Source organism: Larus michahellis, chromosome 2 (assembly GCF_964199755.1).
Source record: "Larus michahellis chromosome 2, bLarMic1.1, whole genome shotgun sequence".
Lineage (NCBI taxonomy): Eukaryota > Metazoa > Chordata > Aves > Charadriiformes > Laridae > Larus > Larus michahellis.
Genome location: NC_133897.1, coordinates 48,922,013 through 48,934,304, shown reverse-complemented (window position 1 = coordinate 48,934,304; position 12,292 = coordinate 48,922,013). Strand labels below are relative to the sequence as shown.

Here is a 12,292-nt window from a genome sequence, read left to right as displayed (position 1 = left end):
GATTTGATGCAACAGTCGAATATTGGGTTGTGAAGTTTGACTTTAAATCAATAAGCTTGGTACACAAATAACTGAGTGTGACAGGGTAATAGACTAGGGCATGTAGCTGTTCATGTAATGATTGTGTTCCAACTATCCTACAAAGAAAACTTCACATTGAAAGAAAAGGGACAGGCTGGAACAATTCTAAATTTTAAGGAGTTGTAGGATAAGGTAAGAATAAGCTGTTTGCTTTTTTAAGTATCTCAGCAGTGTTCAGATCTAAACAGTCATTGCCACAAATAAACCTGATGCATAAGGCCTAAGCTTCCAGGAAAGTAAGTGTTGCTATTCAAAACATCTTTTGTGGGTAGACTTTTATTAGACTTTGAGACTAATGTAGTCTGAAAAATGACGTAATAAGGAGCACACATACTGAATAAAAGTCTCTATATGTAGAAAGAATTTAAGTTCACTCACTGCAGTATTGTCAATTGAAGCAAAGTATCATTGTGTTAAATGCAGTAACTTCTAAAAAGATCTTAAACTACTGAACTTTATATGCACATATTCTAAAGAATTGTGGATCTTGCAGAGTAAGAGCAATGTAATGGACACCTCTGTCCTAAGTGCTTGACAAGCCCTCGCTGTTTTAAAACTGAACTGCCCCAAAGGGGAATTTTCACAACTTACAGGCTTGGTAATGAATTTCATTTATCTGACTGAATATTATATAAAATATAGAAGTATGTAACTTCTAATAGCCTGAGATTTTTTTTCTTTCCACCCCCCAAAGCTTTGCACTGATTGTTAGTAGACAGCTGTTAAACTACAGATGGTATCAGTTAAAGTAAATGTTTAGCTAAGTGTTGTTAGGCAGTCCACTGTTATCTGTTAACTGTAAAAGTGGTTTCATATCTAGCAAAGCAGCGTCTTTAAAAGCATAAATATTCTTTGCCTGTTACAGTATTAGGGAGAAAAATTTGCTGAAGTAATATTCGAAGCTCTGAAATCTAAACAGAAGGTTGCATACTCAAATAGGAAAAGACAATATTGAAAATTAGTGCCAGATTAAATGTATCTATTTGTGCAGCGTCTTTGGTATAGTTGTGGATGTAATGTGCTGTATTTATAAGGTATCTGGATGCTTCTGACATACCAACCAAAAGCAGTACTTATAACTTGAGATGCAAACACGCTAGAGCATTCTTAAGTGCTTGAATATTCCGCCCAAATAAAAGGTATAACACTAGAGCTGCAGAGGTAAAAAAAAAAAAAGTGGGGGTGGTACCTGTTCTTTGACTAACTATATAGACAACCTGATATAATAATTCACCTGTCCATTAACACTTGGTGTGTATCTAGGTATAGCAGTAAATACAAATAATGGGTAAACTTACTGCACACAACGCAAACTATTCTGCTTTGGCATTTATACTTCTTTGAATGCTTTAGTAAAAAAATGTACTAGACTTGTGGTTCTATACTTCTGCATGGCCTGCTCATTGTTCTCTTAAACACTTTATTAAAGTGTTAAATAAGCATTTAATGGTTATAAGATGTAGATGAGACGCTTCTCCATCAATATCCAATTTAATAAAGTAACCTTTTTGTTCAAAAGCAAGATGGTGCTGAAATGCGATAGGCTTGGAAATAAGGCTATGTTGTGTTTACCAACAACTGTAAATTAATTGCTTTGAGTGAACTGTTATAACAATGGTTTTTTTGCTTTGTTACTTATGCAACCAGTAAAACAGCAAACTTCCCATCTTAATTTAAGAGAAATCCCATTCTCTTTGCTCCATTTTGAACCTATTAGGATATATATTTTTTTCCATGATAAGATGAATAGGCTTTTTAGATTCTGAAGCATGCTTCCCTTTCATGTATTTCTGACTTGCTCTGTGCTTTCCAAACCACATTCAAGACCATTGGCCTCTTTCTGCATTTGCAAGCCTCAAGACTTTCGGACCGTCTCTGGTCTGAAGGAAGAGTAGCTGACACTTTTTTTTCATCTTGTCCAATTTTTTTTAATTTCTTAAACTTAATGAGTAGCTCAAGATCTGTGAGCACAGAGAAGTGGGTAGCTTAACAAGTGTGTTTTATTTCTGTTCCAGCCTCTTACTGTTAAGAACATAAAGTCCTAGGTGTAACTTTTTTCCTATTGGCTTCAGTTTTCTGGTGTGGTTATAGGCTGCTTTTCTTAATATGTGTATCTATGTTGCTTTTTGTTTAAAAAAAAAAAAAAACAAAACCAACAACTTTTGCTCTTTCTCATTTACAGGCACGTATCTTATTGTAATAACAAAAAAGAAAAAAGTAGGTGAGATTTTCAGTCATGCAATCTGGAAAGCAACAGACTTTGACATCCTCTCATACAAAAAGACCATGCTGCACTTAACTGATATTCAGGTAGGTGGATTGATGAGGGGATTGTAGGGGAATGTTATCTTATGTTAATGTCTATTACCATAGGACCTAATTTGATGAAACTATGGAAAAAATTTTTAAGAAGCTCTTTGAACTACGCTTTTATTCTCTGATTTGTTCAGGCTACTATAATTGATGTAATACTTGGGTATAGATGTATATGAAGTTATGTCATTCAATGTAAGAAACTCACATTGTGCAACTTAAAATATCATCCCCAGAGTTTGATCTGCATATTGTACGTTTTCCCCCTTTTACGATGGTGCAGTGTGGGAGAATGGGGTGTACCGTCATGCTGCATCTCTGTTCTTGTTCCTAAATCCTGGCTCATCTTTTCTCCCCTGAGGACCTTCATGAAGGCTTTGTTTGCCTGGCATACTGCAGAGGTGCTTCAGTGCTGCTTTGTAATAGATCTCACAAATGCAGCCTATTACAAAACAAGCTTCCTGAGCCAGTCCACAAAATCACAGTGCTTTTCCTAATACATCTTTCTCACAGCTTTACAATTCTGCTAGCCCCTACAATAAGCTGCCTTGCTGTCATCTAATTACCTGTCTTGCTTAATTTATTGAATTCTTCAATTGCGTAATTGCCCATCAGGGAAAAGAATTGATTTTTTTTTTTGAGAGGGAGGGAAAGGATGAAGGTTGTTTAAACAGATATGTTGTGGACTGATAAAGAGCAGATAAGTGTGTCTAACTCACAGAGCTGAAAGGGAATCTCATACTATTTTGGGAAAGGAATGAGGTTAATCAAAACTTGAACCAGAACACAGATTAGTTATTGGGGTAATCTTGATAGTAAATTATATCCTTTCTTTTGCATTGCCATCTTGTCTCGTTTTTTTGACTGAATGGTTTTCACGGAAACTAATGGGTTCCTTCTTGCTTAAAGGAGCTAAAATTAGGTTAATATCAGTAGCTATTTATCTCACAGGAATACTGTTCTCTGCTCTCCACTGTTCTTGCAGAATTTGGTTGCCGTGTGCTAGCTGCAAGTTATCAGTGAACTAGTATCAAAATTGCAATCTCATGGTTTCCTTCTTGTATGATAATATCTGCATGATGTCATTGCAATGTTGCAAGAATACTGGCAAAGTTCATCTCATCGTTTCAAAAAGTAGTAGCAGCTTATAAGAATATTTTCACAATAATAAATGAGGCCTTTTCTTTTTCCTCCACTCAACAGTTGCAGGACAATAAAGTATTCTTATCAATGCTTAGTCATGTCTTGAGCATGGATGGATTTTACTTCTCAACAACGTATGACCTAACACACACTCTGCAACGGTTAGCCAACACGAGCCCAGAGTTCCAGGAAATGAGCCTTCTAGAGAGGGTAAGGATTTCATTTTGCTTAGTGTCTGCCTCAGACATTGCTAATCAGTTCTGCGTGGCTTAAGTTTAGTTTATGCAGCTGGTGTTTAAATGATGTCAAAACAAACTGTCACTAAAGGCAACTTTACATAAAGCTTAGGAGTATGATGCTGAAATCAGTGGTACTGTTACACTGGAGCTTAAACCTTCTCTTTTTTTACAATGAGTGATATGCTAAATGGCAGCAGCTACTATTAAAGCATTTATGGTCCTTTGTTAAACTAAAAATGGCCGTACTATTTTAATCATTAATTTAAACTAGTGAAACGGATTTACTGGTTGCTTAGATGCAAATCCTTATAATAGAACTAGCAAAAAATAGCATTATGTTGCTAAACTGTGTAACTATACTATCTCTGTAGCCTTGTTAATTGAGTTGTACTGGGGCAGTTCTCTGCAATAAGAAGGTGACAGCAAGGGGGAAAAAAGAAGCAGCCAAGCAAGTGTGCAGAGAGTACTGAGTCAAGTTATAGTTTGAGTTTGCTTCTTCGTAGGGTGGTTAGAATTAGGGCTGGAAATTGCTGGTCTGCAATGCTTCAGTACACGAGTTTGCTCAGCACTGTGGGGTTTTATTGAAACTATTAGGGGTTGTGGCTGGGCATACTAGTCCACCCTTCCTTATGTCTGATAGCTTGTGAGCCACGTGAAGTTCTAGAAATCTTTCAGATATGATGGCAGACTTCTAGATCAGGCAGTTAGAAGTACTTTCTGCAGTCTGCCTTAAATGAATTTAAGAATTTAAACTCAAGTGAAAGTTTGCCTCTGACTTCAATATTGAATGCTTCTCATTGCAACAAGAAGGAACTATCAGAAGAATCCTACCTGCAGGATCTTGATCAGTTTCTGGCAGATAGTTGTATTTATTGTTTTCTGTTAGACAAAGGACTGTTCCAACACTAAACTTGAATTAACCCTCATCCTCAGTGAGGTATTGTCTGCCTCCCCCATCTTGAAGTTGCGATTTATGCCACTTCCCCAGAGCCTGCATTACATTCTGCAGCAAATGTCACTCTTGTGACTAATCTGGTCGCTTTCTGGAACACACTCAGCAACCTGCTCAAGACAATTTTGAGGTGAATTAGGAATAGGAAATACACAAAGTTGAGGAGGATCATTTACGCAGTGGAAAATAAATACTTTAGTCTTTTAAGCTACAAGTATCGTTTAACACTTGATTCTCATAATTGTTGATTATTGCATACAGCACTCCTTGCATTTTTACCTTCTGTCCATTTTAGGAGTGTTACCTTGCTACTGTTCTTAAAATTTCTTCAAGCCCTGTTTACTTAGGGCAAAGACTGGAATGTTCTCCTAATACTGCAGCTCAGCTGTTAATGGTTCAGCATGCTTGAAGTGTCAGGCAACACTCCTAAAGATTGGAGAGAACTGTAGTTCTTTTAACTGTTTTTATTTTATTTAGATTTCTAGTTGAGGTTATGAATGGTACTGATGAAAGAAGGATGTTCCATCTCCACGTATATCTGTTCAACTCAGCTTGTGTAATGCATGGATACTATCATAGTCCTTTTATGTGGAATTAAACAGAACTGACTACCTCTAAAAGCACGTTGGCTTTTTTCTTGCTGTAGGCAGATCCACGGTTTGTATGGAATGGGCATCTTCTTAGAGAATTTGCTGCTCAACCAGAGGTAAATGCTTTGTAATGATTATATTAATACAGAATGAATATACTTCTATTATATGTATACCACAGGTTCCTGTCTCTCATATCAGACAGCCAGAATCTAGTGTAACGTGGCTATTCATCTTCTAGTTTAGCACAGTGACAATCTCCTGCTTTCAAACTTCCAACTTTATGTCAATGTCTCAGTAGTACACTTAGACCTTTCCAGAGTCAACTTTACTGCATTTGAAGATACTGTGCTGAGACCGTGCACATTTAAACCAATGGGGAAGTTACACGGCACAGCATACGGCTCTCAAACTTTTTGAAGTTTAGCTACTTATTTATCTTTAGGTATGGGTAAGGTTCAGCTTGTCACTTTATTCTAAGATTGGCTAGCAACTTTCTCTGTGAGTGCAGTTTAAACTAGATTTGCCTAGTGAATAGGTCATAAAGCTGATAATTAAGAATTAGACTGACAGTTTAGATTCTTTCAGTTTATTTCAAATGAAGACTAGCACAGCGTAACCTTTGAATTCACTTAGTTCAGCAAATACAAGTGCGTGACCATGAGCCACAACTGTAGTACCTCGATGGCCAGACTGATCTAAGCTCCTTCCTACTGGAGATTTCAGATGTGTGTTAAACTTCTTGAATTGTCTGCACTACAGCAACCTTTTCTCTCTGAGTACTTCTCATTTATCAAAGCGAATGACGCACTGCTGCTATTTCTGTCTCAGTAACCTGTGGAGATGTGCTCTTACATTAGACAGCACTGTTCCAAAAGGCTGGATTGTGCAGTGCTTCTGGAATGTGAAGATATGAATTAGCAAAAGGTTGTTGTGCATATTCCAGAGCCATATGACTGGGTATGGTTTGGATAGTGCTATGCAAACAAAGCTTGGGAAATGAGAGAGAAGCTGTGGTGGGAACAGCAAAGAAAGCCACGTGTGGCTGGCTGGTGAAAAAAGACGTAGGAGGCAAAACACAGAAATTGAAAAGGGAGATAACTGATACGTGAGGAAGCCAGTACAGGTGGCTTGCTATAGTTAACAGGTTTAGGTAATGAGATGTAGTATTTCTGACTTCTAGTATTGAAATTTTTTATTTTTAAATGTTTTTGAAAGACCCAAGTTATTCAGGAGTGGCAGGATGGGGGAAAACCCTGGAACAAGCATTTGAAGTATTAATCACATACAAGTATTTCTTACTGAAGCCGTGTGGTTTACTACTATATCTGCTTACATCCTGCTGTGGAGGTACAGCACATACAATATCAAAAGGTTTTCAGCGTGTACTGCTTTATATCTGGCATGTTTGTAGAAGAGTAAATGCCATGTATAGGAGGACAAAGCAGCTTGGTTTTTTTTGTCAGGGTCACTTAATTAGGATTAGACTTTCACTCTTCCCCTGCTGCTAATAAGGGTTACGTATGTGGCAATTTTGAACTGTTTTTCTCAGAAAGAATTCCTGCACCCTAAACAAAGTAAAGAATATGAAGTATATAAAACTATAAAAAAAAAAACCCAACCCAACTATAAGACAAAGCATAGTCACTCACTTATCTTTTTTGGCTGCTTGTGTTTACTATTTTTAATGTATTCTGTGTATGTATTTCAGATCCATAGGTTTGCTACTCCTGTGATGCACGGATGTATCCTTTCATGTTGTAAAGCTCAGTACTGAATATTGTAGTCTAACAGCAAAATGCTTGCTGATGAGGCTGCTCTGTTGGCAACTGTAACGGGGAACACTGTCAGAATTAAGTTGGACTTTGTTCAGATACGAGCATTACATATTGTTTGATAGCCCAATCATATATTAACTCACTTGAATATTCTGCTTTTAAGGCTTAACGTATTTCATTTTACAGGCATGAAGTGCATAACTGTCTTTCAGTGGGATTGAAGGTTAAGATGAACATAGCAAATGCTCTCACATCAGCCTTAGTACTTTTTATCTTGCTATGGGATACCTTCACTTAGCATTTAGTTTGGATTTAAAATAAGGGAGAACAGTTTTGACTTAAAGGAGTGCTGCTGAAGGCTCCTGGAACACTTTGCCTAGCCAGCTGCTTTTCCTGCACCAACGCTTCGGGTAATAGCCTTTTCAGCAAAGCAGTCGTGAGTTTATTTTTGAGAAGGGGCGTATGCTGTGAGTAAGCCTGATGCTTTCTGGAGGTAGTGTTCATCATGCAGCGCGGGATCAACAATAAGTTCCAGGTGCTCCTGAACTGGCAGCACAAAAAGGACAGGCAAAACTGCACAGGCCAACTCATGCCGCAGTCTCCTTAGTTCCTCCATTGCAAAGGCCCCTCGGGTGTGTGTAGGGAATGGCTTCCAGGCTGGATTGGTTATTCTGGTAGGACTGTTAGCAGCTGGCAGATCTCCAGTCCTTCTTTCCTGTGTCTTCATTTAATGGAAAATGTTGTGGGAGTAGGTGGGGAAGCAAGGAAAGATAGCAAAAGGGAACCGTCAGAACAACCCAGTCCTTATCCTGCAGGTCCTGGGTGGAAGAGTCTGGGTGGACTGCAATTAGCAATTGGCAGACTGCAGTTAACACCTTCATTTGTCCTATTTTCACTATATGAATAATTAGCATAATTAATGTATGTTTTGCTGTAATTCTAATATTAACCAAATACCTTAGAGAACGCAGGAACTCAAAGAAACTGGATTTTTAGTGATGAAAATGCTAGGAAGAGCCTTAAGCAGAACTGTTACAGCACCACTAGCAGTTACTTCAGTAAAATCAAAGATTCTTTTTCCCCCCTGTATAAACCTAAATATATTTTGTTCAACTATCTGTGCTGGGGTTCTAGTCTTGCAGTGATGAGAAATAATGGATTTGCTTGGGTAATCAAGACTTTGATCACCTAAAGCCTAGATTATGTTTAATATTTCCCATGCTGCTCAAAAAAAAAACCCCAACCTACTAAAGAACAACAAATTGTGTCTTTTCCTTTTTTGTGTACATGTGGAAAGTAGCCAATAGCAAGTAGCAAGCCACTTAAGGACAGATTGCAGACAGAAAATGGGCTGACTATTGCTAAGCAGCTAAGTTTAGAAGTAACCCTTCTTGCAGGAAACTGTTGGCTGTACAAGTGTTGGATTAAAGGGTGTAGTACCTGGCAGTACTTTTCCAGGAAAGCAGAGGAATAGGTCTTTTCCACAGTCTAATTTAAGAATTGTGAGAACATTCTGGATTGTGTAGGGCAAACTTGTATTACATTTTTTTGAATTTTTAACATACAGTACAAATGCACACATGAATCAAGATCTTCCATGTATGCAGTCAGTGTGCTCCAGCATAGCTCAGGCAGTCACGTGTGACATGGCTGCTTTATGTCCCCTTTGAATCATAAATGCAGAATCTAGATTTCATTGTAAAATGTGCTATTTTAGAAAAGAAAATATATCTTATTTACTTTAGCAACCTTAAGACAAAGTACCTAGATTCCTTAAAGAATAGAAGACTGCAGTATGCTAATACTGCAGCTTGCAAAAATTGACCATTTGGATCTTTTGCTTACTTTAAAGATGTAGGTTTCAGTTTTTAGGGGCGAAGGATGAAAGGCTGTGAATCTACCTGGAGAAGTTATTCACGATGAATGCTGGTCGCCATTAGACGTGATAGTTTACTGTAGTCCAAATTAACCAGAACAAGACTCTAAAACTGAAACCAGTTGTCAATGGCTGCTGTTTGTTGATTAGTCCCTGATTATGGCGTACCTGATGCTTTGGGTATTCAGCCTGAGCAGGAAAACATTCTTACCGAAGAAACTCCCACTGGAGACTTCCTACATTTTCATTCTTTTTCTTGGAATGGATTGGAAAGCCAGTCTACCTTACTGGTAGTTCGGGCATCTGTAAATGTGATGTATGATGCACTTACAGGTGCACAGTATAACATCCCAAGATAATCAATCTTCTAAAAGCCTAGAAAAATGTTTTGGAATGGTATTTTTTGTTAAAAGCAATAAGGGCAAGAAACTGTTAAGATAGCTTAATAAAATTATGGATGAGATGGATGTAGCACTGAACAGAACTTCAAAAGTAAGTCCATTTAATGATATACATAGGATGATGAGATTATTAATCTTCTTTAGAATCCTGTTTTCTCAAAATTATAGCAGTTTTAATGTGCGTTCATCAGTGACGTCACCTATAGCCTGTCCTTTTCTGATGAGCACAATGATCCTAATATTAAGTTACTCTCTCACAAGTTTAATGTTCAACTCTTACTGGTGTGAGAAATGTTTACAAGTTTCTTTGAATACAGTCGCTTGGCTCCTTGATGTTTCTTACCTCTTCATATATGAAAATATCCTAATGAAATTTTGGAGTTTCTTTCCTTAGTGTTATTTATTAGTTATCACTATGCACTCTTGTTCTATAAATGGAAAGTGTTTTGACTGGCTGCTTGTTTCCAGAAGAAGCTGTTTCAGGGCTGGTGTACGCTACTATGTAAGAGGTAAAATAGCAAATTGATTTGTTTTAAAATAATGCAAATTCCATTTATACATGTGCCTTGCCTTTAAGAGTAACTGCTGTATAATGACTTGAACAAAAAAAAGCTTACATAGTTTGTCTCAAGAGGTCCTTGCTCCAAAGAAAATATTAGGAACCTGTATGATGAACTGAAGCATGTTCTGGTAGTTATTAAAACTGACACTGTTCTTTATTCCTCCTAGACATAACTGCAAAAGTTTTGTAGAGGTTTTTAACACTTTACTGTTTTTATTGGAGTTAAATGCAAGTGTGTAATAGCCCTTCTGGCCTAGCAGTAAATTCAACTAAGAGCATCATTGGTGCTGGCAGGGGAGCCCTGAATAGTGGTGTCCTCTAATTATTTTGTGTTAAAAAGTGAACAAGAAATTGATTTAAATCACTTTCTCTGTTCATAGTCTCAGCATACGTGCTCTTGAAGAAATTGGTCAGCTTCTGCAGTACCACTGCTATTGAATTGTGAATATATCAGTGTCAAAGCACTTGTATTTTATTTTGTATTAAATTATGCAATTTATACGACTATAAATATTAAAAGTGTTAAACACAACTGTGCTTCTTCAAATTAAATTTAGTATAGATCATGTTAAACTTTTGCCAAAGGTGTGTTTAATTTACCATCTTCAGGAAGCTCTGTGTTATTTTCTTGCTTTCTGTGAGTGCTTAAAAGGGAAGGGTAGGAAGTCTTTTGCTGGTAAACTGTTGCTGCTCTGCACCAGTCTGAGCTGCTTAACAGGGTCTTTTTCCTCCATAGGTATCGATTCAGAAGGACATGCTGCTAACTTTGTTGAAACAGAACAAATTGTGCATTACAAGGGGAGCAAAGCATCGTTTGTTCAGGTAAAGTGTAAGGAACTGCTCACTGGCTGAAGATAGATAAATAGACAGCTCTGTTTATACTTCTGAATATAGATTATAGAAGATGTGCATGCTCACAAATAAACAAATTAAACCAGTCTGCTTTATTTTTAAATGGCAAGTGAGTTCATTAGTTTTCTTAAATTGTATTGTTTAAGACTATTTCCATTCTTTTGCAGACCCGCGGATCAATTCCTTTTTTCTGGTCTCAAAGACCAAACCTCAAGTATAAACCAAAGCCACAGATCAGCAAGTCAGTAAATCATGTATGTGAGTGTTTGTTGTGTCTTGGGGTTTTAATGTATTTCTGGGCATGTGTTTGTGTGATAGGGTAACAAACTGTAATCAGAAGAATAAAAATCAGCAATACTCAATTGAGCTTTATATTTAAAAAGGAGTAGCAAGAAGCCTTGTGCTCCTTAAGATGAGTTCAGAGCCTGAAAAAAATCCAGATATCAGTGGGGGTAGTTTCTCTTTGGTTCTTTTTTGCAACAATTTTAGTAGCTCCACAGTACTCATTATTGGTGCCTTGTTTAATAAGAAGAGCTGAATGGACGGGGGGGATGAAAGTAGAAATGTGTTAGCACAACAGAGAACATCAAACACTCCTCTTAGCTATAAAGCTACCTAAGTGGCATCATAGATGATACAAAAAGAGGATTATAGAGATTTCTTGCAAATCACAGATCTTAATAGTAGCATACATCTGTCAACACATTTCCTTTCTCTTCTAGATGGATGGCTTCCAAAGACATTTTGACTCGCAAATAATTAGCTATGGAAAGCAAATGATTGTCAACTTGGTATGCTTTCACTTGTTCTTCCTGAAAAAGCTATTGTTCTTCTAAGCAGGCTTTTGAGTAATACGGTCTCTCCTTTTTTTTTTTCCCCCCTTTTTCTTTCTCCCAGGTTAACCAAAAAGGTTCAGAGAAACCTCTTGAGCAAACATTTGCGAAAATGGTGAACAGCATGGCAAATGGAATGGTCAGGTACTGTGTTAAAAGTTGAGCATTGCCTCTGAGACCCACAGAGTGATCAGCTCTTTGGGAGCTTTTACCAACTGTTTGATTTGTTTGAGTTTTATTTTTATGAAGTAGCCTGCATATGATCAATGCCCCTACCTCAGAGCTCACATTCTAAGAAGTGAGACTGTGAAGCGAATATGGGACAAAGAAAGCAGACAGACAGAATAAAGAAGGGAGCTCAGAGGCAATGGTAATGCTGGTATTGGAGTAATAGTATGCTGTGAGAACTGAGTGCTGAGTGTGAGCAAACCAGTATCGAGATAAAGGAGGAAACAGTAAGGGAACATGTAATTTAAATGTCTGGACATCTGTTGACAGTGGGCTAAGAGAGTGGAGAATGCGCTTTAATCACAGGAGAAATTCCATCTCTTTGTGGGAATCTTGAGTGCAGTAGTCAGTTTTACAACCTGCCTGTGCTTGCTTTCATTAACTTCTGGAGGGAGGGCTAGCATCCGGCTCCCACAGACACCTCTACCTTTTCCTTGAAATTGC

The 12,292-nt window shown here is 37.6% G+C and overlaps 1 protein-coding gene across 2 annotated transcripts in view; it reads left to right on the top strand.

Annotated features, from left to right (window-relative positions):
* The window catches only part of SACM1L (SAC1 like phosphatidylinositide phosphatase), a 31,926-nt gene that overhangs the window by 11,055 nt on the left and 8,579 nt on the right, over nt 1-12,292 (top strand). For both annotated transcript variants that reach the window (XR_012585546.1, XM_074575223.1), the window contains exons 4-12: nt 2,264-2,391; nt 3,598-3,747; nt 5,375-5,434; nt 7,030-7,063; nt 9,781-9,882; nt 10,672-10,757; nt 10,955-11,041; nt 11,510-11,578; nt 11,685-11,764. Coding sequence is in view for 1 of the 2 variants with exons in the window: in XM_074575223.1 (XP_074431324.1) it covers nt 2,264-2,391; nt 3,598-3,747; nt 5,375-5,434; nt 7,030-7,063; nt 9,781-9,882; nt 10,672-10,757; nt 10,955-11,041; nt 11,510-11,578; nt 11,685-11,764 (796 nt within the window). In the remaining variant the exon portion in view is untranslated. The remainder of the gene's footprint in view (nt 1-2,263; nt 2,392-3,597; nt 3,748-5,374; nt 5,435-7,029; nt 7,064-9,780; nt 9,883-10,671; nt 10,758-10,954; nt 11,042-11,509; nt 11,579-11,684; nt 11,765-12,292) is intronic.